The sequence below is a fragment of the Phyllopteryx taeniolatus genome, chromosome 7 (genome assembly GCF_024500385.1).
Source record: "Phyllopteryx taeniolatus isolate TA_2022b chromosome 7, UOR_Ptae_1.2, whole genome shotgun sequence".
NCBI classification, from domain to species: Eukaryota; Metazoa; Chordata; class Actinopteri; order Syngnathiformes; family Syngnathidae; genus Phyllopteryx; species Phyllopteryx taeniolatus.
In genome coordinates, this window is record NC_084508.1 from 1,887,131 (window position 1) to 1,912,287 (window position 25,157).

The following is a 25,157-nucleotide window of genomic DNA, read 5'->3' on the forward strand; positions in this document are numbered from 1 at the left end:
CCACTTAACAAAAAGTTCATGCATAAGTTGTTAGATTTGTTTTCGAAAAAAAAGCAACAGCAACTACAGTCAATGTGTTGCATCAAAGAGGGGCATGAATTATTATTATTATTATTTTTTGTGTTTAATTTTAAGGGGGAAAAAACTACATAGTACTAGTAGTAATGGTCATAATTAAAAAAAAAAAAAAAAAGATTCCATAGTCACAACAGATTAACGCCTCTATCTTTTATTGTTACTCTCCTTGCTTTGCACCCCCTCCCCATTTACGAGTCAGCAGCAATGTCTCCAAGGCCCTTTACATTCTTGTGTATATTTAAATAGGTAAAGTGATGCACAACACATTTAACAGACTTGGTGTTGCTGATACAGTATAACATGATTAGAATTGCAAAATAAATGTGTCCCTCAGTCACAACATAGCGAAGGTTGCAGTCATTACGGGATTGGTGGGGGGCGGGGTGGGGAGGGGGCGTTAGTAACACATGAACTGAAAGTATTTGTTGTTTCACCAAATGAAGACGACGAACAGCAGATCAGTGCTAATCTCGACCGATCTCGGCGGAAATTCCCGAGTCTGACAAGTTAGAAACAGAGACCGGGACTTTTGGGAGTAAAGTCCATGACAAGACCAAGACCTTTCCGAATGCGACCGAGACCGCCGTCGAGTGTTACAACACCCCAGAATTTCTCAACTGTGTCGTTTAGCATTGAGTGCCGTTATTGTTATGTGAGTCAGACTATGGGTTATTACCCGGTGATGGAGGAGTTATGCCTTTGAGTGACATTCCATTGCACTTTTCCACATATTTGAGGTTTCAAGCGTCAGATGCAAGCTACATATAGACAATCTGAAGTTACTGTAAAAATAGGGGACTTTACTGTAGCTCGTCTTTGTTATTGTGCCATGTTCTGAGCATTTACATGTTGCCTTCAGCCTCATTAAGCTGTGAGCTTTGCCAGGCCTAGAGGCAATAAGACCAAGAGTGTTGATGGTACTGATGGTTAGGTTTGTTCCAAAGGGGGAGGTGACTTATTGAAGGGGCCTGTTAAAAGTCAGACACAGGCAATGCCACGTAATTATGGGGCTCCTGTGAGTGCTGAGAGTTACTGGAGTTCCAGAGAGAGAGAGAGAGAGAGACAGAGAGAGAGAGGGTGGGGGTGGGGGGTCCTTCCTTTCCTCGCATTACTGAAGTTGAGCAAACTTTGAGAGGACACACTGCGCTTTGAGCATCTGGTCGTCATCAGGCAGCAGCCCTTCCCATGCTCACGTGTTTCAGCCAAAGTGAAGCGAATGAAGATCATTTCTCTCTTTCGCTGCTTTTGAAAGTTGCTTTCAGGTTGCCCGATGAACTAAAATTGTTCTCGTTCCCCAAACGTTGATCGCCGCTGCATGGATACACCAAAGGGGTTTGATTGCGGCAAACAAACCAGAAGAAAGCTTTTGCTGACATTTGTTTGAGCCCTCTGTGGCGACTTTGGATATGAACAAATTAACTCTCCTCTCCCAACACAACAGCAGACTTTGCCTTTGACAACTAAGACAGACGCTCTTCAAGCAAGGATCTATTTGTCTTGTTTTTAGCTTCCGGATCTCTCGATTTTACGTTTTCCTTTTACGTCATGACCTCTAGTTATGCACATGTAATGGATAGGCAAGCCACAATATCAAACCGCCTGGAGAATCCCATCACGTCTAACCTGGACAACTTGCAAGCCAAAAAGAACTTCTCGGTTAGTCACCTGTTGGATCTGGAAGAAGCTGGGGAAATGGTTGGCAACCAGGCAGATGACAGCGTCGGGGAAGCTGGTAGAAGTACGCTGGAGTCCCCGGGACTGACCAGCGGAAGTGACACAAACCAACAGGACAGTAAGTCTGCTTTAGGAGATTACCTTGTGCAAAGCCTCACAGCCAAAGTCATCTATTGTTCTTATTTCATGACTATAATTGCGCTTGCAGAGCGCACAAAGTTAGTAGGAACACGCAGTTTGGGCAGTTCGTCACCTCTGACGGCCTCGCCCTCACTCGCTCATTAATTCTCCGTTCTAGCTTTGATGCCAGTGAAGTATGGTGGACTAAACGTGAGCTAATAAACCTTTACCCCCACGAGGTCACCAGTTCGTCTGCAGTGTATAATGTCAAACTGTTTAGCACATTTGAATCATGTGCAGCCAATGTACATCAGCAACATTTTCTGATTCTTTTCAGTGCACGGAAAAAAGTTCCTGGATCTCATTTGCACTTGATTCAAATGTGGTAAACTAATGTATATGATTCTATAATTTTTTGAGGAGAAGAGGGGGAAAATGAAATCAGTTTACCACATTTGAATCGTGCAACCGACGTACATGATGAAGTACTTTTTTTTTAGTGTACACTAATGGCAGAAAGGCAATTTCACACATTCTTATTGTCCGCGTTTTGGTACACTAAAAATATCTCTAATTTGTCCTTTCCCGTCATTGATAGGCCTATTTAGACTATAGAATAATATCGGCCCATCTATTGAGTGCTCAATGGTCAAGTCGTATTTTCAAATATTCCCTGCGAGGATGGTCGAGTAACTCAGAAACCAAAAACACTCGCACCAAGGAGGGGAAATAAACACTCCTTCCTTTCCTCTAAGAGGCCTTTTGAGCGAGTTGACATGACCGTTATAGGCTTTAATGAGTGTTATTGTTATGTTTAAAGGCTCAAAATCAGAGGAGCGTCTGAGAGATAAATGCGAGTGGAAGTGGCCAGGTCACATCGTTCATTTACGGCTATTTTCGCTCTGTCAAACACTCTCAGACTATCGGACGCTAATGGTTTGTCATGATTAACGCACGTGTCTTCGCTCGAACAATTACGGAACCATATAACAACACGTCATTGGATCACATTGAGACTTAAAACAGCAGGTGGAATGAATCAGTTGCCCAGTAAACATCAAAAAATGGAAAAGCAAAAGTTGTCGAATTCCACTTGTGTTGCATGTGAGGTGTGGAAAGATTCATCTGTAGTTTATTTAATGCCAAACATTTCCCTCCAAATTGAAAATATTTCAGAATGTGTTAAAAACATTTTAAAACCGCTTTGGTTAATTTATTGTTGGAACGGCTATCATTAATTTATTCTTTATCATCACTGTAGTCAATATGTAATCAGCACAAAATTCTATTTTATTTATTTTCATTTGAGTTTTTAAAATGATTATTATTATTGCCAGAGGGAGAGCTGCTAATAAGAAGTGTAAAAGTGCGCAATGGCACGATTTTTCATTTATCAATTTGAAAATCCCACTCCTGAAAAGGAAGATTTGCGGCAAAACGTTTCTAAGCTTTCACGATATTAGCCACGTGACATGCTGTTATCATTCAATTATTAAACACACTTTGCATTTTTTTTTTGCATGCCTTAATATCAACACGTTCAATATCTATGTCAGCAACTAATTTACCAATCTCTGCGATCTATATGATGATGATTATTATTATTATGATTATAGCTTTGCCACGCAGCGTCTGGAATATGTACGGAATTCAGGAATACATTTGTAAAGGAAGCATTGCAGGGGACTGTACAAACTGAGAGCCATTCTAACAAAAGCTTTTCAATAAAAATGTGGGCGACAAAAATTGCGAAAACATTGGTCGGATTTGACTTCTGACCAAGAGCATTACACGACAATGCCGACAAAATCATTTTGGTAATTGACCGACTCTCACTTACTGTGTGAGGGGCGGCTGTTTGTTTTTAATGAAGGGTTAGAGGTCAACAAGTTTTTAAACTTCTCAACTTGTAATTGAATCTAATATGACCTGCAGACATGTCAATCACTGCCAACCACTCTGAACATTTCACTTTCTTTCTGTAATGTTCTGAATCCCACAGACGTCGACTTTTTTGGGGATGATGGATGATTTAGATGCCATGCAAGTAGTGGATGAAGACTCCTCCAAGCGTTTTCAAACTGCTCCTAGAACCCTACGAGGCACCCCATATATAGTTTTGCTCAAAAGTTGACATACTCGAGCAGACAAATCAAATTTCAGAAAAGCACCGCAATAAAGAAAATGGAATTTTGACATAATATACATTCAACAATGCATATTATTGCGTCATTGTAAAATGATGTTTCAAAAAAAAATTATTTCCAGGCTACGAACTTCGATGACATTTCAAATTGGGCAATGCAACTCATTGTTTCGCTTTTGGGAAAGTTATTTTTTCCCGGATTTTGTGAAAAAAGAAATGTTGTCCCTTATTATATTGAACCCCAATTTACACGTAAAAGCAATTCAGCAAATTGTTTTGGAACTGTGCTAACTAACATCTCTGCCATAAATGTCAATCATTTATATTTGAAAGTTTTAGGCCAAACTATTACGTTGTTTTCTACAGTGTATTGTGATGTGGGCGGCCAAGATGGTTTTTTTTGTAAGCTATGGAACGGGTACACAAGCACTTTTCAAAATGTGATTTTCATCATCAGATAATTTGTATTTTAGTTTGAAAAGTAGACTGCGACTGCAGGTGGAAGTAATCGCTTGTAAAATAAGATGGTGACACGCAAATAAACAGGCTCAGTGTTGACACGCTTCAGCATCGGCTCCTTGACAGTCTGACAGCAGAGTGTTTGTGCGAGAGAAGGGAAGAATGCGCCAATGTACTTTCTCGACCAATTATTTGTTATTTGTTCACTTTTGAAATTTACATAGAGACCTACAGCGCATTCGTCTTCATCTAAGAGTAATAACAATCAACACGTGCCAGATGATGAAATCCAAATTTGATTTAGCCATTCGCATAAAAGTACGAAAATGCCAATGATGAACAATTAACGAAATGATTCATTATGTTAGAAATTGGATTGGAGGCATCACCACTGTGGAGTGGTTAAAATGTGGGCTGCTTTTAAAATCTTCTTGCGTGACGGTTAAGATCACATTACACAGGCTGTAGAAATCCCAAAGTAAAAAAGTACCTTATGGTGCAACATGGTGGTGATATGTATAACCCAAATTACATATTTTTTATTTCCCTGTGCTTATTTATTTCGGTAGATTTATCAATGCGGTTTAATGGAATAACATTTCAATGAGCATCTTCCAAGAATTAAGTTGTAAAAATGGAAATACGTTTTAAAAACGGTCTGCAATATCTTTTTTTTTTTTAATCCTAAACCAATTTATTAACATATAAATTATAAAAATTTTGTGTTTTAATTGGTGGAGAACAAAGGAGAATTTGTCACAGTTCGTTGATGTTTTGACTATTCTTGAAGCTTTTATTTTATTGGTTGAAGTTATTGAGTCTGAAAAGTGTCAGTGCAGTGCTTTTACAGGTTTTTCGATACGCCAAGTCAGAGAAACAGACCGGCATTTCAATTGTCTAATAGGTACGCTTTATGTCATAGCAATGATAAAAAAAAAAAAAAAAGAGTAGCGTCAATATATACTGTATGAGACATGTTCATTTGATACGTAATTAATCACATAATTACTCTATCAACACACTTGAGATATTTATTGGTTTTCATAAGTACTCCATGTCTAATATGACTGATTTGGATTTTACTTGTAGTTATAAAAAGCAAAGAACAATTTCTTTTGAGGTAGAAATCGCAACCTTTATTGAGCCAAGGCACCAATTTTACATGACAAAAATCTCCCAACAAGCATCCGTCCATCCGTTTTCCGTACCGCTTCTCCTCACGAGGGTGGCGGGCACGCTGGAGCCTATCCCGGCCGACTCTGGGCGAGAGGCGGGGTGCACCCCGAACTGGTCTCCAGCCAATCGCAGGGCACAGAGAAACAAACAACCATTGGCACTCACATTCACACCTACGGGCAATTTCGAGTCTCCAATGAATGCATGTTTTGGGGATGTGGGAGGAAACGGGGAGAACATGCAGATTCCACGCAGGCTAGGTCGGATTTGAACCCGGGTTCTCAGAACTGTGAGGCCGATGTGCTAAGCGGTCAGCCACCATTCACCGTCACAAAAAGTATGACTACTGCAATAATTTTCCGAAATATTTGGGAAAAATTATGAAATTGGATAATTTCCCACAGCACCAATGATGAGCTCTTGCAGCAGCCTCATTAGGAATCACTGCACAAATCAATATTCGACTTGCTACCTAGTGTGGCCTTAATAATTATAATAAATTCAAATAATCATTGTTGTATGTCTTTGTTTTTTCAACTGATGGAGGAAAGTTTTGTATTGCAGAAAATGACGTCCGTTTCTCGGTTTTTATGCCGAGCTGTTAACAGTTTATTCATCAAATCTTTCAAACTTCGCTTACTCTAAATTGAATAGAAGAACATTTGTAAAAGTAAGTACCTGTAAATTGTTATGTTCAGAATTGAGGGCATGAACCTCTATTTATTGGAACCTCAAAAGCGAAAATACCTGCACATATAAACAAAAACATGGCCATAGTTCTTAAATCAGCAAAAAAAAAAAAATGCTTGTCGACCAGTGTTATTAGTTGAGTTTTATTCCAGTTTCTAAACCCGACATTCCCATTTCATACACCTATAGCCATAAAACTAACGATGATCATCCCCACCCGTAACCACATTTAATGGGACATACAACCACTTGAGCCATGCGGTACAAATAAATAATAAATGTAGCTTAAATGTTCAGAACCAAATTGGGAGTGTGCTTAGCAGTTAGTACACGCATACTGTATATCGCATTTAAAGTTCTCTTTTCTCTACAGTGCCGTATAATGGAAACAAAATGTTTTCCGATCACATTTCTCTTGGCTTTTTTTTGTGTCCATTTGGCACCCAAACAGCGACACACTAACACACACACACGCACACACACACACACACACACACACACACACATAACTCCTTCGTTTTCTTTTCGCATAGACGAGCAGATGAACACAGAGGAAAAGAAGAAGAGGAAGCAGCGCAGGAATAGAACCACCTTTAACAGCAGCCAGCTCCAGGCGCTCGAGCGAGTGTTCGAAAGGACGCACTACCCTGACGCTTTCGTTCGAGAAGACTTGGCCCGCCGGGTTAACCTTACTGAGGCCAGAGTGCAGGTAAGGAGAGGGACCTCGACCGGTCCAGTTTTACCATCCTTTGTGGCTCATTTTCATATTATTGGATTAATAACGGTGAAGACACTTTCACAAAAATAAAAAAATATATCTATTTTTTTTTTATGTAAATGTCTCCCGTGCTGAAACAACCACACTTGAAGTCCTACTAGAATGAATGCGGTTGGATGTTTGGCGTTGGTCGGTTGGGGATGCAGCCACGCTTCCATCGCGCTGCCCCAGGGCAGCTGGGCCTACGCTCGTAGCTCCCACCACCACGTGTGACTGTGGAGTCACTGAATAATGTATGCAATTGTAAAGTGTCTTTGACTAGCTACAAAAACTCTATATAAGTGCAATGTATTATTATTGTTATTATTATTAGCAAAAAGTTATTGATGATTTCAAATGTTCAACATTGATAGTAAAGGCAATCCTTTCTGGCAGAGCAAATGGTGGTGGCCCATTGAAATATTTTTTCTTTTTCTTTTTATAACGCTGGAGACAAAAGTGCATGACGGTAAAGACATTAACAGTTGCATAAAAATCCTGTTAGCTGCGAAATTTGCGTGTTGCCCGTCAGACTCCGCAGATACGAGTGCATAAATGATCCGACCGACTCATGACATTCTTGTCGTTACACAATCGCAATTACGGGAAAGACATGCAATAGTTCCAACACTTTGACCAATTCGTACATATTCGTTCATCTCTCAGAAATAACCCCATTTATTTTGCTGTCTGCCATTGTGTGAACACAAAATGGCTGCCTCATCCTGGCACTTCCACTCACAGGTCCCTGTATGGCAACAGAATAATGAGGCCCTCTCGTGTGGCATGACAGGAAAGACAGCTTGAGTGAAAAAGAAGGGCAATTTGTCAAGAACCAAAAAAAGAAAAAAACACAAATAGATACATTTGTGTTACTTGTCATTGAAAAGGCATCTTATCCAATAGGATCCAAAAATCATGAAACCTCATTTTGGACACCTAACGGTAAAGACACGTTAGCATTAAAAGTTTGGAAAATATGACCTTAGCATATTTGTTTTCTTCGAAACAATGATGAGCTTTTCAATGACAACAACTATCAGTCATTCAAATACATATTATCAGAGAAATGTATTTTCAAACGTAAGTCAGTGGGGCGTGTTGTTGCTGTTATTGATCAAAATATAGGAAAATGATTTTTTAACCGGCTTTTAGAGAGGGATTTCCTGCAGGAGCTTCTCTGAAACAAAAGTATAGCCATAAAATTGAAAAGTCATGTGGACGAGTTCTCTGTGGACTAAACTACTAAACTACTATTCCATGGCAACACCTGGGAAACTGTACTTGTTTGGAACACTTACAAAAGCTTTTTAAGGAATCCCCACGGCTCCTAAAATCTCAAGACAAAATAATTACATAATGCCATAAATATTTATCTCACTTCTCAACCGTGAGATTCTAAATCTGTTATACTGAGGACTCTTACCAGGAACTGGAAGGTCTTGCAGCCATAGAAACAAGACAAACAGCAGGGCACCTCGTATCACACTTCATCTGTTAGTTCTTAGTTTATACTAACAGGCTGATTGCCCTAAGAACCTTTGAGTATGTTTGCACTTTGTATTAGTCGGTTTGAAGAAGCTGATAAGAGGTTTTCTGCACAATGCAAACATAAATTCCCCCTGCGGCGTATTTGCTGACAATCTGCCTGAACGCCCTACAGAAAAGATTGTCGGGACACTGTCACTTGGCAAAGGAGTTTTAGAAATACTGGTTGTAACGAGTGTAACATATTTGAAGGGGTGACAACAAACATGGTAGTAACAGAATTCATTCAAATGTAGTGCATGCAATTAATATGTGCCGTGTTGGACCTCCAATTGATTTTGTCGACCAGGAATGAGTCTTGTCACTAGTGTTCATCCCAAGGTCATAAGAGTAGTGGAGTTTACAAACTAATCATTATTATTTCCTGATGCCCGAGCAGCATACTTGGGCTTTCATTACACCTCAAGCGACGCCGCCATTAACAGCCGCTTGCTAGCGAGACGACCATTGGGACAAAATGAAACTATGACAGAAACCTTGGACTTCTGGTACTTATTTGTCAAGCATCGACAAGACCAAAAACCCCAAAAATGTGATGATGTTGTGATTAACTCATACATTTTGCTTGGATGAATTCATTCAAATATCATTCAAATGTTCATCTACTCAAAACGCCTCAATTGTTAGATTCGAGAGGCTCAAGCATTTGGTTGTGTGCTCGCTTTGGAAGATTTGGACTTCAAATGTGATGATCTTTCACATCATTGCCACAGCAAACAATATACACAACCTACTGTCATGGCCTCGTGCTCTGGAGGAGGTGTGTCAAACTCCTCTTTGTTGGTACGTTATTATTTATTATTTGACAATTTGAAATTTTGGTGCAGATTGTAGCAAGAACAGTGGAAGTCGTTCTAAATGATTTCTTATTATTTGTCCCCCTGAAGCTTCTGCAAATGTACAAATCTTTCAAGCGACAGCGCAAAGTATAGTTCGTAACACACTGCAGTATCGAGCTGCAAATCTTAGTTGTCGCACCTTCTTGTCCACGTAAATGTCATTAAACATTGGAAAATAATCTTTTTAAAAGTTACAATTGAAAAAAGTGTGTAGGTTGGCAATTATTTATGATTAATTATAATCTGATTCAATACTCGAACATATTTAAAAACCCCTGTGTGTTTGTTTCCTACCCTTCAAAACAAGCAAAATTCCTCTTCTTCCAGAAGAAAAAGAGGATATTCTAAGGTTGGAGCTAAAAGGAGCACATCTGTGATTAATGTGGAGCAGATCGTCATGGAGAAATCCTTTGATAATATCGTCTTTGAGCTCATTCCTGAGGTTATGCATCAGCATGCAATGAGCCCCTGTGAGCACCAGCATCTAATAATGGATATGATTTCACAGTGAGCAACAACATTAGCTGCCCAAGAGTCTTATAATCATGTGTTTAGAAAGTTAGGAGGGTCTCATAAGAGATGGCTTACAAATCACACGTTCAAATCTGTTCATGTGCAGAAGGTGTGTACATACTACAAAATATCTCTGGACAGGCGTTTCAAACTCAGAGTTCAAGTAGATCATCTAATGAAGAGGATTGTTTTTTCCTACCGTTTTTTTCTAAACTGTTGTTTATCAGGCTGTTTGATTTGTATTTAGTAAAGGGGTAGTTCAACACAGAATGTGTAGCGAGACTCTAGTTGTAGTTGTCATGTAGCATGAAATGGCTCATTAGGCATTTGAGTAAAATTCACAAACTATTTATGATTCATGTGTTGCAGCCATTTATTATAAAAAGGTTATTAGTTTATAAAATAATTGAAGTAATAAATCCTTCTGGCACTATTGTAAAATTTGACATAACCAAAGTTCTGAACGCTGTTTTCCTTACACACTGGAATAATCAATTATATTGTATGGTTGTGTACCACCAGTGACCGCTCTCTGGCTGAAGTGTGATACTCACATACCAATTTTTAACATTTGAACATATTTTTATTCTTATTTTTATTTCAAATGTGATATGACGCAGAAAAGATGGCAAGTATGTGCTGATTGCTCTTAAAGTTTGTGTTGTACTCCAGATGACCAAAACAAGGGATATCGCCACATTATTGCAAGTCTTACCCCACCAAAGCCAATGTCTGTTGTAATACCGAGAATGACTTGTGAGAGGCAGCACGGTGCCAAAGTGCATCCAGACTGCTGGAAAATATAGTGAAACCTTTATTCACAAACTTCTTTTTTTCTGAGACTATATTTTCAAACTAATGGTGCAAACCAACTGAACCTATGTTTCCCATGGAAATTATTAGAGATAGAATTCATCTATTCCAGCTGCAGAACAAAGTTATGGTTACCTTGAATTTATCTAAGTGTAGTTAAAAATAAATATGGTACAATAGAGAAATAAGTGAAAACACACTTTATGAAGAAATAACGTGGGGTGTTGGCAAGCAAATCACTGTGCAATGCCTTAACCATTTGCACTATTATAACCTCACTAACACTGTTACCCGTGAGCTATTTTTCGTTTATCCATACCAACAACAATGGATTGCAATACCGTGACTGAAGTTGGAACCCTACCCGGGCACGCTTTCACCGCTCTCGCTGGCTGGTACTGCTGCCTCCTCCTTTAGCCAGCTAGCTAGCTGGCCACCTCCAGCATTAGCTCCTTCTCTCCTCCAAGCAGCTCCAGTAGCGGGGAGAGGCCACAACAGATTGTAGAATTCGTCAAACCAAACCGTGTTGCGACATTTACATTTAACATTTACAACATTCTCATGTTTAGCGATTATTCCCTTTATTTCAACACGGCGGCACGGTGAACGACTGGTTAGCACATCTGCCTCACAGTTCTGAAGACCCGGGTTCAAATCCGGCCTCACCTGTGTGGAGTTTGCATGTTCTCCGGGTTTTCTTGCGTGGGTTTTCTCCGGGTACTCCGGTTTCCTCCCAAATCCCAAAAAACATGCACGGTAGGTTAATTGAATCAGAATCAGAATCATCTTTATTTGCCAAGTATGTCCCAAAAACACACAAGGAATTTGTCTCCGGTAATTGGAGCCGCTCTAGTACTATAGACTATAGAAGACTATAAATTGCCCGTAAGTATGAATGTGAGTGCGAATGGTTGTTTGTTTATATGTGCCCTGTGATTGGCTGGCGACCAGTTCAGGGTGTACCCCGCCTCTCGCCTGTTAATTAGCACAAGCCTGCTATTAGCAACAAGACCAGCACTCAAGATGCCTCCCTTTTCTACTGAGGACTATCACGGACTGTTGCAGAGGATGTCAATCCTGGAAACAAAAATCCACCGTCTTGAAGTGTATGTGGATGTAAATGGACAGTTGGGGAACGCAACCACTCTACCGATGTCTCAAAATGGTGAGCTGAAGTGTGCTAACAGACAGCCACTTATCTCAACAAAGAGGACGGATGTGGACTGTGGAAACGGTAATGGACCATCCAGCAGGTCTCCCTGGAATTTATTGGGAGCAAAGCCCAAAGATATGGGACAACATCTAAAAGGGAGGACACAACACCAGCAGAATACCGAGGAATCCGGCTGGCCTGCGTTGCGGGCTGTTTCAACCCAGAGTGAGCGGCCATGGACGGTTGCCACAGCGAAGGGCAAGAAAAAAGGACATGAGTCAATGCAAAACATTGACATCAGACTTACAAATATATTTCAGCCATTCATGCTCATCCCCCACCACCCCTGAATAGTATGAAACAACTAAATCATACAAGAAAAAAATCGCACCCCAAACATTAATAGTTGGTGATGGAGCTGTCAAGGATGTGAAACTTTTTGCAGTGAGAAGAACACCAAGTACTGTGTTTTACCAATGACATAGTGTCTGATATCTCTAAAAGAATCCTGGAGATCACTAATCAGCACCCAACTGTGAAATATGTCATTACACACACAGGGGCCCTGGATGTTCTCAAGCAGCAATTAGAGGTACTGAAGCGAGATTTCATTGATCTCCTAACAAAAGTGCAATGTTTGGATGCTGAGGTTTTTATTAGTGAACCTCTCACACTTGGACAATTTGGAGATGAATGTTTCTCTAGGCTCAGTCAATTAAATAAGTGGCTCAAAGAAGCGTGTACGGCACTATCCCTGAGCTTCATTTACAATTTCTGCCTTTTTTGGGAGCACAGAGATCTTTACAAGGCAGACGGTTTCTGTCTAAATAGACAAGGGGTTAAGTTATTGGCTGCCAACATTTTTTATTGTGTACGTCATTCAGCGGCCCGAAAAGAAAACACTGGCCTGGCTGAAGGACAAAAAGATGCAGTTGTTCCCAAACAATCGGAGGAACAAGAGATAAGGCAACACAAGGCGCAGACGGATTCATCAGGGTCATCCAAACAATCGGAGGAGCAAATGACAAATGAGATGCCAGCACATTGAAACTCCCAAACCCCTCTCTGCCCCATTGGAGCAAAGCCCAACGCAAAACTCACCCTCTACTAGCCTAAATTCTCTGCTAGGTGTGACGGACAGGTTGAAGGCGATTGTCAATATTGGAATCCAATGCACACCATGCCAAGATCTTCCTCCCATCCCCCCTCGCCTGAAACCACCGTCCACTAAGATGCGAAGGGCCCCTCCTCCGCCCACGAAGAACCTTATCTGCGAATCTGACTGATATCTGCAGGATCTTTTCCAGAAAAGGTCAGATCCCTATGGAGATCAGGCATTTTTGATCCCTGTAATTACAAGGGACAGAAAGTTGGTCAAAGAAATATGGCACAAAAAAAGTAGAACTACAAACTTAGTGAGGATAAAATGTGAATCTATCAAACCATTGTCTCCAGTTATCTCTGCGAGACTAGCTCTTTTCATTAATGGCATCATTACAACCTATAAAATTGACTTTTTGTTACTAAATGAAACGTGGTTCACAGAAAGTAGCTGTAATACCATTTTAAATGTGTCAACACCAGCAAAGTTTTATTTTATGAACAAGTGTCAAATAGGGGAAAAAGGAGATGGTATTGCTGTTATTTTTAAGTCATTATCCATCCATCCATCCATTATCTGAGCCGCATATCCTCACAAGGGTCGCGCGAGTGCGGGAGCCAATCCCAGCTATCATCGGGCAGGAGGCGGGGTACACCCTGAACTGGTTGCCAGTCAATCGCAGGGCACATGTAAACAAACAACCATTCGCACTCACATTCACACCTACAGGCAATTTAGACTCTTCAATTAACCCACCACGCATGTTTTTGGGATGTGGGAGGAAACCGGAGTGTCCGGAGAAAAAACACACAGGCACGGGGAGAACATGCAAAGTCCACACAGGCGGGTCCGGGATTGAACCCCGGACCTCAGAACTGTGAGGCAGACGCTCAAACCAGTCGTCCACCGTGCCGCCATTATTAAGTAATTATTTCAGTGTAAAGAAATTATACTGGGATTGTTTTAATCATTTATAGGCCTCCAAGATACAATAGAAAATGTATGGAGGACTTTTCAGAACTGCTGTCAGTTATTTGTACTGACTACAAATATTTTGTGATAGACTTTAACATTGATGTTAACAATAAATTGATGAACCTTTGGATAATTTCACCTGTAAAATCGCAAATGTAATGAATGCTGTCGCTCCTATTAAAACTAAGACAATATTGAGGCGACCTAGAACACCGTGGAGGAGCACAATGATGGTAAAGACCTCTAAATCAAAGTGTAGAAAAGCAGAACCTAAGTGGAGAAAAACTAAACTCCAAATTGACTATGACCTCAACAGACAAAGTCTTTGTTATTTTAACCAAGAGGTAGTCAGGGCTAGACAGCAACACTTTTCAGAAATCATCAGTAAGAACTTCAACAATACTTGCACTCTGTTTGCTGTGGTTGACAAACTCACAACCCCCCCGAATCAGATAGCTCCAGAACTCCTAACAGCAGATAAATGCAATTAATTTGCTTGTTATTTTAGTAAAAAAAATACAATCCATCAGGTTAAATATTAGCACAAATCAGCAAAATGATAAAATGATACTACATCTGAAGCCACCCAGGTAAAACTCTATTACCATGTCAGAATTTGATCCAGTTGACCCAAAAACTGTAGAGAAAATGGTTCAGCAGCTGAAAGCATCAACGAGCTGTCTTGACTCAATACCATCTGACATTTTCAAAGCTATCGCAAAGTCTGCGAGCTGATTTGCAGCAAATAGTCAATTGCTCACTTCAGTCAGGCGAGTTTCCTAAAGCTCTTAAAGTAGCTGCCATTAAGCTTCTGTTAAAAAATAGCACACTGGACGCTTCCATGTTAGCAAGCTATAGACCCCTCTCAAATCTCTCTTTCATAGTCAAGATTGTTGAGAAAGTTATTTTTAATCAACTCAGCAATTTCTTGAACTTAAATTGACCTTTTGACAAATTTCAATTAGGTTTCCGAACTCATCACAGTACAGAATATAAGGTTGAATACTGACTCGGGAAAGGTGTCAATTCTGGTCTTGTTGGACCTCAGTGCGACTTTTGATACGGTAGATCATAATATACTGCTGAACAGGTTGGAAACGTGGGTAGGACTAAATGGAACAGTCCTTAAATGGTTCAGGTCCTACCTGGAGGAAATTAGTTATTTTGTAACCATTGGAAGTGTTCAAGCTCATCGAATGGCAATGACCTATGGCGTCCCTCAAGGGTCAGTTCTTGGACCCCTCCTGTTCAGCCTGTATATGCAACCATTCGGTCAAATTCTTCAGAACTTTAATTTTGACTATCATAGCTATGCAGATGACACACAGTTATATCTAGCAGTGTCTCCAGATGACTACAGTTCAATTGAGGTGTTGTGTCACTGTCTAAAACAGATAAATATCTGGACGAGCCAACATTTTCTTCAATGAAACCACAACAAAACTGAGATAATTGTTGTTGGCAATAAAGAAAAGAGGATTGCTGTTAGTAAATACTTGGAGTCACTCTCTTGAAAAACGAAAGACAAAGTCCGAAACCTTGGTGTTCTGACTTTCAACAACCACATCAAATCAATTACTAAAACTGCCTTCTACCATCTGAAGAACATATCCAGAGGGAAGGCTTGCATGTGCCAAGCAGAGCAGGAGAAGCTCATCCATGCTTTTATCTCAAACAGACTTGACTATTGTAATGGTCTTCTGACTGGACTCCCCAAAAAGAGCATTAAACAGCTTCAGCTCATTCAGAAGGCTGCAGCTCGGGTTCTGACCAGAAGAAAGAGGTCAGAGCATATTACTCCAATTCTACAGTCTTTACACTGGTTCACAGTCAGCTTTAGAATAGGTTTTAAAGTTCTGCTACTGGTCTATAACTCACTCAACGATTTAGGTCCTGAATACAGGAATGAAATGCTAATGAAATATAAACCCAGTAGAGCTCTGAGATCGACAGACTCAGGTCAAATAGTGGAGTCCAAAACAAACATGGTGAAGCAGCATTTAGCTACTATGCTGCACACCAATGGGATAAGTTGCCAACAGAAGTGACATCAGCCCCAAGTGTGCATGTTTTAAAGTCCAGGTTAAAAACTCTTGTTTTTCCCCATGCCTTTTAGAACATTTCCACTTTTAAATGATATTTCTTGCACTGTACGTTGTTTTAATTGTATTTCTATTTTATTTTTCTCTTTGTTGTAAATGTTTATAAGCTGTTTTTTCTTTGTTTTTAAATGCTTTTAATCATGTAAAGCACAATGAGTTACCGTGTGTACGAAATGCGCTATATAAATAAATTTGCTTTGCTTTAACTGGGGAGTTTGTCAACTGAGGTTCCACTGTACAAAGAGTAAAGGATACAAGTAGAAGAAGAAATAGAAGAAGCTAGGCTAACAGTTTGCTTATCCAGTTACTGCATTAGGGTTGCAAACTCTTATCAAGGTCATTTTTACTGTAGTAAATAACTAGGGAAGAATGTCAACAAACACTCAACATTACAGCTCAAGCTACTTCACTGGATTTTGTTCCTTTTCACATCATTACCGTAGTCTGTGGCTCAGCCGAACTTGGTGTTGACCACACACTTAAAGTTTCGTAAATATTCAACATCGAACATTTATGACCATTTTCCAACCAAATCAGGGAGGAAAAAATGATGTATCCACACCAAAGGATAATTGCTCTTTTGCTCAAAAATGCTCAAATTACACGTGATTGTCGGTATTTGTGTATTTTCCATGTCTCAATGTAAATGTAGATGTTCTCTTTGTGTGGTGGATTTTTAAAATACAGTTAAATTTTTATCATTGCAGGTTTGGTTTCAAAATAGGCGAGCTAAATTCCGTCGGAATGAGCGTGCTATGCTGGCCAGCAAGAATGCTTCGCTCCTGAAATCCTACTCAGGGGAGGTTACGGCAGTGGAGCAGCCAATTGTCCCACGCCCAGCACCACGCCCAAATGATTATCTTTCCTGGGGTAGCACTGCTCCGTACAGGTTGGTCTCCAATTGATTACTTTTTTTCCCCCTCAACAAAGATGGTTTCATCAATTTTCAATAGATTGGTCTACTGTAGTTGTTGTAGACCTTCTGTATCAAAATCAAATCATGTAAACGTGCAATCAGTTGAAACATAAAGAAACAATGTTGGTCGCTGAATATACTCCGTTAAGTTCATGTATTAAGCAGAAAAAGTTGAATATTTTTTTTTTACTCCTTCTAAACTAAGGGCAAAGCTAAAACAACAAACTTTCTTTACAGTTTGATACAGAGAAAAAAGTGTGCCCAGAATATTTCACTGTTCACACTATCTTCCATTCTTTCCAACTACTGTTTAACACTTACTTATTAACAAATTCGAAACAATTCTCACCAATATATTGGGCCCAGTGTTGTCACTGTGACATTTGTATGTCACACAGGCTTGTAAATAGGAAAATGCCACGTCTGTAGTGTTTTTAAGACTCGCTCAAGTCACTCAGTTGGAACCTCTAATTACAAAATGTAAGACAAAATAACTAGCTTTCACTGATGTTTGTAGTTGTATGCCTCTTTTATATATTGCCTGATTGTAATTCTAGGGGTCTGAATGAAATAATTTGAATAACTAATAATCTCTTTCTTGCATAAAGACTTATTACAAATTTTGCTTTGGCAAATGAAGGATGTGCTACATTGTAACGATGGACATTTAGAATAGATACACAGATTCACATAATATTGAATATATAATAATATGCTTCATAGGATTTATTTACTTCACAATGTTTTGTTTCGTAACAGCTGTACATAGTAGTCTTATATATTGATTTTCTATATTGCATCTACAGTACAATACAGGTATATCGGTCATTTCCTTTTCTATGCCTACCAACATTGTAACAACATCCTTCAACTCACCATCTCCCATCACTGCCATTGAGTCCAAAGGGTCCAGATCATGTGACCCTTCTGATGAGGTGATAATGTGAAAATAAACTATTAAATCCACTGTTGACCTCTAAGACCACTCTGCTACACCATGATACACCAGATAATAAATGTTGAATGAGTGCAAAGACTACACAGATTATGTTACATTGGTCATGATTTAGCCCGCGACCCTAGTGAGGATAAAGCGGTACAGAAAATGGATGCATGGTCATGATTTACAGTGATCGTGACAGTTGGTATAAAATGTCAAACCCTGTGCTATGGCGCCAACACATCAAGCTTTTGGCTGGAAGCAGGGCAGCAAGATTAATGTATTCAATTTACTATTGTTAAACTAGTATTTGTGAGTGCCACAGAAAATGTTGCTCTCAAAGAATATGCATTGACTTTACTCAAGTTTTTGTCTCATGCTGTCCTAAATAAAAAGTGCTTGCTCATGAATTTGTGTTTGATGTTGCTGGTTGTTTTTTTCAAAATTGTGACACGCACAAGTGATCCTGGCATGAAGTGACACAAAAATGCCACATTTTGAATAGTTTTAACTATGAGAGATGTATTCAAACAATAAACAAACGAAAAACGAAACATAGAAAGTCAAACTACAGCCAGATATGGGTCTTTTTCATATAATTGTATTTATAACGACTTATAATAATAATAATAATAATTTATTATTATTATTTTCCTTTCGGCTTGCCCCAATAGGGGTCACCACAGCGCGTCATCCTTTTCCATGTAAGCCTATCTCCTGCATCCTCCTCTCGAACACCAACTGGCCTCATGTCTTCCCTCACGACATCCATCAACCTTCTCTTTGGTCTTCCTCTAGCTCTCTTGCCTGGCAGCTCCATCCTCATCATCCTTCTACCAATATACTCACTATTTCTCCTCTGGACGTGTCCAAACCATCAAAGTCTGCTCTCTCTAACTTTATCTCCAAAACATCGAACCTTGGCTGTCCCTCTGATGAGCTCATTTCTAATTTTATCCAACCTGGTCACTCCGAGAGCGAACCTCAACATCTTCATTTCCGCCACCTCCAGCTCTGTTTCCTGTTTTTCTCTTCAGTGCCACTGTCTCTAATCCAGACATCATGGCTGGCCTCACCATCTTACAAACTTTGCCCTTCATCCTAGCAGAGACTCTTCTGTCACACAACACACTGACACCTTCCGCCACCCGTTCCAACCTGCTTGGACCCGTTTCTTCGCTTCCTTACCACACTCACCATCGCGCTGGACTGTTGACCACAAGTATTTAAAGTCCTCCACCCTTGCTATCTCTTCTCCCTGTAGCCTCACTCTTCCCCCACCACCCCTCTCATTCATGCACTTATATTCTGTTTTACTTCGGCTAATCTTCAGTCCTCTCCTTTCCAGTGCATGCCTCCATCTTTCTAACTGTTCCTCCACCTATCCATCACTACTGCAAACAGGAAGGGGCTCAGGGCTGATCCCTGATGCAGTCCCACCTCCACCTTAAATTCGTCTGTCACACCTACAGCGCACCTCAACGCTGTTCTGCTGCCCTCGTACATGTCCTGTATTATTCTAACATACTTCTCTGTCACGCCAGACTTCCGCATGCAGTACCACAGTACCATAGGCTTTCTCTAGATCTACAAAGACACAATGTAGCTCCTTCTGACCTTCTATGTACCATCAACATCCTCAAGGCAAATAATGCATCTGTAGTACTCTTTCTAGGCATGAAACCATACTGTTGCTCGCAAATACTCACTTCTGTCCTGAGTCTAGCCTCCACTACTTTTTCCCATAACTTCATTGTGTGGCTCATCAACTTTATTCCTCTATAGTTCCCACAGCTCTGCACATCACCCTTGTTCTTAAAAATGGGCACCAGCACACTTTTCTTCCATTCCTCAGGCATCTTCTCACCTGCTAGAATTCTGTTGAACAAGCTGGTCAAAAACTCCACAGCCACCTCTTCGAGATGCTTCCATACCTCCACAGGAATGTCATCAGGACCAACTGCCTTTCCATTTTTCATCCTCTTTAATGCCTTTCTAACTTGCCCCTTACTAATCATTGCCACCTCCTGGTCCACCACACTTGCCTCTTCCTTCTCTCTCATTTTCCTCATGCATCAACTCCTCAAAGTGTTCTTTCCATCTGTCCAGCACACTACTGGCACCAGTCAACACATTTCCATCTCTATCCTTAATCACCCTAACTTGCTGCACATCCTACCTATCTCTATCCCTTTGTCTGGCCAACCTGTATAGATCCTTTTCTCCTTCTTTTGTGTCCAACCTGGCATACATGCCATCATATGCCTCTTGTTCGGCCTTTGCCACCTCTACCTTAGTCCTACGTCACATCTCAATGTATTCCTTTCGCCTCTCCTCGATCTTCTCAGTGTCCCACTTCTTCTTAGCTAACCTCTTTCCTTGTATGATTTACTGTACTTTGAGGTTCCACTACCAAGTCTCCTCCTCTCATTTCCTGCCAGAAGATACAGCAAGTACTCTCCTGCCTGTCTCTCTGATTACCTTGGCTGTAGTGGTACAGTCTTCTGGAAGCTCCTCCTATCCACCGAGAGCCTGTATCAGCTCTTCCCGAAAAGCCGCACAACACTTTTCCTTTCTCAGGTCCCACCACATGGTTCTCTGCTCTGGCTTTGTCTTCTTAATCTTCCTCCCCTATGTTTGTGCCTCTTCTGGAAAAAAGTGTTGACTACAGCCATTTGCATCCTTGTTGCAAAGTCTACCAGCATCTGTCCCTCCAAGTTCCTTTCCTGGATGCCGTACTTACCCATCGCTTCTTCATCACCCCTATTTCCTTCACCAACATGTCCATTACAATCTGCACCAATATCGACTCTCTTTCTGTCTGGGATGCTAAGAATTACTTCGTCTAGCTCCTTCCAGAATTTCTCTTTCACCTCTCGGTCACATCCTACCTGTGGGGCATTGCCGCTAAGCACATTATACAGAACACCCTCAATTTCGAGTTTCAGCCTCATCACTCGGTCTGATACTCTTTTCACTCACAAGACATTCTTAGCTAACTCTTCTTTTAAAATAACCCCTACTACATTTGTCTTCCCATCTACACCATGGTAAAATAATTTAAACCCTGTCCCTAAACTTCTAGCCTTACTGCCTTTTCACATGGTCTCCTGGACACACAATATATCAACCTTTCTCCTAATCATCATGTCAACCAACTCCCCGAGATTTACCTGTCATAGTCCCAACATTCAAAGTCTCCACATTCAATTCGAGGCTCTGTGCTTTCCTCTTCTCTTTGTACCGAAGAACCGGCTTTCCACCTGTACTTCCTCTTCGACCAACAGTAGCTGAATTTCCACCGGTGCCCTGCAAGTTAACGATGCCGAGGGCGGGCGTTGTTAGCCCGGGCCACGACCGATCCGGTATGGAATTCTTTGGATGAACGCTCATATTTGTTTGGCAAAGTTTTAAGCCGTATGCCCTTCCTGACGCAACCCTCTGCATTTATCCGGGCTTGGGACCAGCCTACAGTTTGCACTGGCTTGTGCCCCTCATAGAACTGCATTAATAATAATAATAATAATGATTGTACCGCTTCTCCTCACTAGGGTCACGGGCATGCTGAAGCCTATCCCAGCTATCTTCGGGCGAGAGGCGGGGTGCACCCGGAACTGGTTGCCAGCCAATCATAGTAATAATAATAATAATAATAATTTTGTTTTTAAAAAGTTCTTGATGATGTAAAATGTTAGGCATTTGTAGTCAAGGCAATCCTTATTGACAAAGCAAATGGTGGTCGCCCATTGAAATACACTTTATAACGGTAAAGACAAAAGTGCATACGGTAAATACAGAAACAATTTACATGTATTGCTCTTCAAACTCTGCGGACACAAGTGCGTAAATGATCCTAACTGCTCATTCAACCCATTATGCTCCTGTCTTCATACAGGAGTAATAATGGTAAAGACATGCAATCGTTCAGACAGTTTCATTTCGAAACAATTTTGACCTTTTCTCCGGGTTCCTCCCACATCCCAAAAACATGCATGATAGGTTAATTGAAGACTCTAAATTACAACCCCAATTCCAATGAACTTGGGACGTTGTGTGAAATCATGTTCAACTTATATTTAATTGAATACACTACAAAGACAAGATATTTAATGTTCAAACTGATCAACTTTATTGTTTTTAGCAAATAACACGTTCCAACAAAGCTGGGACAGGTGGCAAAAAAGACTGAGAAAGTTGAGGAATGCTCATCAAACATCCCACAGGTGAACAGGCTAATTGGGAACAGGTGGGTGCCATGATTGGGTAGAAAAGGAGCTTCCCTGAATTGCTCAGTCATTCACAAGCAAAGATGGGGCGAGGTTCACCTCTTTTTGAATAACTGCGCGAGAAAATAGTCGAACAGTTTAAGGACAATATTCCTCAATGTACAATTGCAAGGAATTTCGGGATTTCATCATCTACGGTCCATAATATCATCAAAAGGTTCAGAGAATCTCTAGAAATCACTGCATGTAAGCGGCACGGCCGAAGTCCAACATTGAATGCCCATGACCTTCGATCCCTCAAGCGGCACTGCATCAAAAACCGACATCAATGTCTAAAGGATATCACCACATGGGCTCAGGAACACTTCAGAAAACCAATGTCAGTAAATACAGTTCGGCGCTATATCCGTAAGTGCAATTTGAAACTCTACTATGCAAAGCAAAAGCCATTTATCTACAACACGCAGAAACGCTGCCGTCTTATCTGGTCCCGAGCTCATCTAAGATGGACTAATGAAAAGTGCAAAAGTGTTCTGTTTGTTTTTGGAAATTGTGGACGTCGTGTCCTCCGGGCCAAAGAGGAAAAGAACCATCCGGACGGTTATGGACGCAAAGTTCAAAAGCCAGCATATGTGATTGTATGGAGCTGTGTTAGTGCCTATGGCATGGGTAACTTACACATCTGTGAAGGCACCATTGGTGCCGAACGGTACATACAGGTTTTGGAGAAACATATGCTGCCATCCAAGCAACGTCTTTTTCATGGACGCCCCTGCTTATTTCAGCAAGACAATGCCAAACCACATTCTGCACGTGTTACAACAGCATGGCTTCGTAGTAAAAGAGTGCGGGTACTAGACTGGCCTGCCTGCAGTCCACACCTGTCTCCCATTGAAAATGTGTGGCGCATTATGAAGCGTAAAATACGACAACATAGACCCCGGACTGTTGAACAGCTGAAGCTGTTTTTCTTTCCCATTCTGTACAAGAATGGGAAAGAATTCCACCTACAAAGCTTCAACAATTAGTGTCCTCAGTTCCCAAACGTTTATTGAATATTGTTCAAAGAAAAGGTGATGTAACACAGTGGTAAACATGACCTGTCTCGGCTTTTTTGGAAAGTGTTGCAGCCATAAAATTGTAAGTTAATGATTATTTGCTAAAAACAATCAAGTTTATCAGTTTGAACATTAAATATCTTGTCTTTGTAGTGTATTCAATTAAATATAGGTTGAACATGATTTGCAAATCAATGTATTCTGTTTTTATTTATGTTTAACACAATGTCCCAACTTCATTGGAATTGGGGTTGTACCTGTAGGTGTGAATGTGAGTGCGAATGGTTGTTTGTTTGTAGGTGCCCTGCGATTGGCTGGCTACCAGTTGCGGGTGCACCCCGCCTCTCGGCCAGAGTCAGCTGGGTAGGCTCCAGCACACCCGCAACCCTAGTGAGGATAAGCGGTTCGGAAAATGAATGAATAAATGAAATTCTGTGGGTCATGTTAATGATGAAATTATGTGAAAATGGCCCATAGTAAAATATTGCTCTGCATGAAGTCAAAATGCCACCACAAAAGAAGCCTTTCCTGATCCTTGTAATTTCGGCAAAGAAACATGTTTTTACTACATTGCCCTCAAACTGTCTGTAGGGATTAGGATCTTAGGTTTTTTTTTTTTTTTTAAGTCATGTGAAGTAAAAATATTGTTTCAGGATTTTTCTGATACAGTTTGTGTTACTTTTCTGAAATGTGTAGCTGGTGGTAACATTTGGCTAAACCTTTTGTTCCATCTCCCTTTTTTCTCTCAGTGCCATGGCCACCTACCCACCAACTTGCTCCAACACTAACACATCCCAGGGAATGAACATGGCTAACAGCATTGCCAACCTGCGGCTTAAAGCTAAGGAGTACAGCTTGAACCAAGTGCCCACAGTCAACTGAAAGGTGACGTACAGCCATATAGATTAGAGGACCCTCAAAACCACTCAACCCCCACAGAGAAAACATCATCTTTGGAATGAGCTACAGCCGACATAACCTGGATCATGAGTTTTTTTTTTTTTTTTTTTTTTTCATTTTCTTTTAGAAATTAGGTGTGGTAACATTTTGCCTTGAGATGCAAAATGTAGGACACCAAGTGATGCAAAAATGTTTCACTCCAAGACTTTGTCTTACAAACCATTTTTTATACGGAAACATCAAGACCAGATGTTGTAATCAAATATCTGTGTAGTTTTGTTATTGTGACTGATACAGAGGCTTCCCACCCCCCCCCACCCCTATTTGTTTTGTTCTGTTATCAGAGACACACAAGAAATGAGACTCAAACAATATGTGGAACACCCTTTGTCCACTTTGGCTGCGGTGGACAAACTCGCACACCCAAGTCGGGGTCAATATTATTTTTTTCTTTACTTCTTTAAATCTATGAAGACTCCATGTTAAACATGGGGTTTGTGACATCCATGGTTCTGGCTAGATTTTTTATTATATCATTGTTCTATCCATATTATACCAATGACAACCAAATGTTTTCAACTAATTTTGATTTTCATGTAAGTAGTCAAGATGCAGGAGAGGCTATTGTATTTCCCAGTAGATCCTCTTGATTTTGTGTCATATCGTTTATTTGTAACAGAAAAACAACATGTATATTAATTAATAAAATGCATTTCAAGCAATACATTACACAGTCTGCAATTCAGTAAGTCCAATTGTAGGTTAGATACAATTAGTGAAGGTGTTATTGGTTTTCAATCATTCTTCACCCAAAGATTCAAATAAGCCTAACAAAATATATGACTGCACACATAGAGTTCAATAAATTGTGCCCATTTAACTATCGGAACAAAATAGAGGAAATAAGTATGATTATAGGTGGTATCGTTTAGAGAGCAACACGATCTTGGAGCCCTTGCAAGACCCATTAGA

The 25,157-nt window shown here is 40.4% G+C and overlaps 1 protein-coding gene across 1 annotated transcript; it reads left to right on the plus strand.

Moving 5' to 3' along the window:
* Nucleotides 1–1,077: 1,077 nt before the first annotated feature.
* On the plus strand, nucleotides 1,078–24,909 carry prrx1b (paired related homeobox 1b). Its single transcript, XM_061779950.1, has 4 exons — nucleotides 1,078–1,870; nucleotides 6,877–7,052; nucleotides 16,853–17,034; nucleotides 24,035–24,909. Exons 1-4 carry the CDS (start codon nucleotides 1,624–1,626, stop codon nucleotides 24,165–24,167), a joined length of 738 nt encoding a protein of 245 aa, XP_061635934.1. The 5' UTR covers nucleotides 1,078–1,623; the 3' UTR covers nucleotides 24,168–24,909.
* The last annotated feature ends 248 nt before the right edge of the window (nucleotides 24,910–25,157 follow it).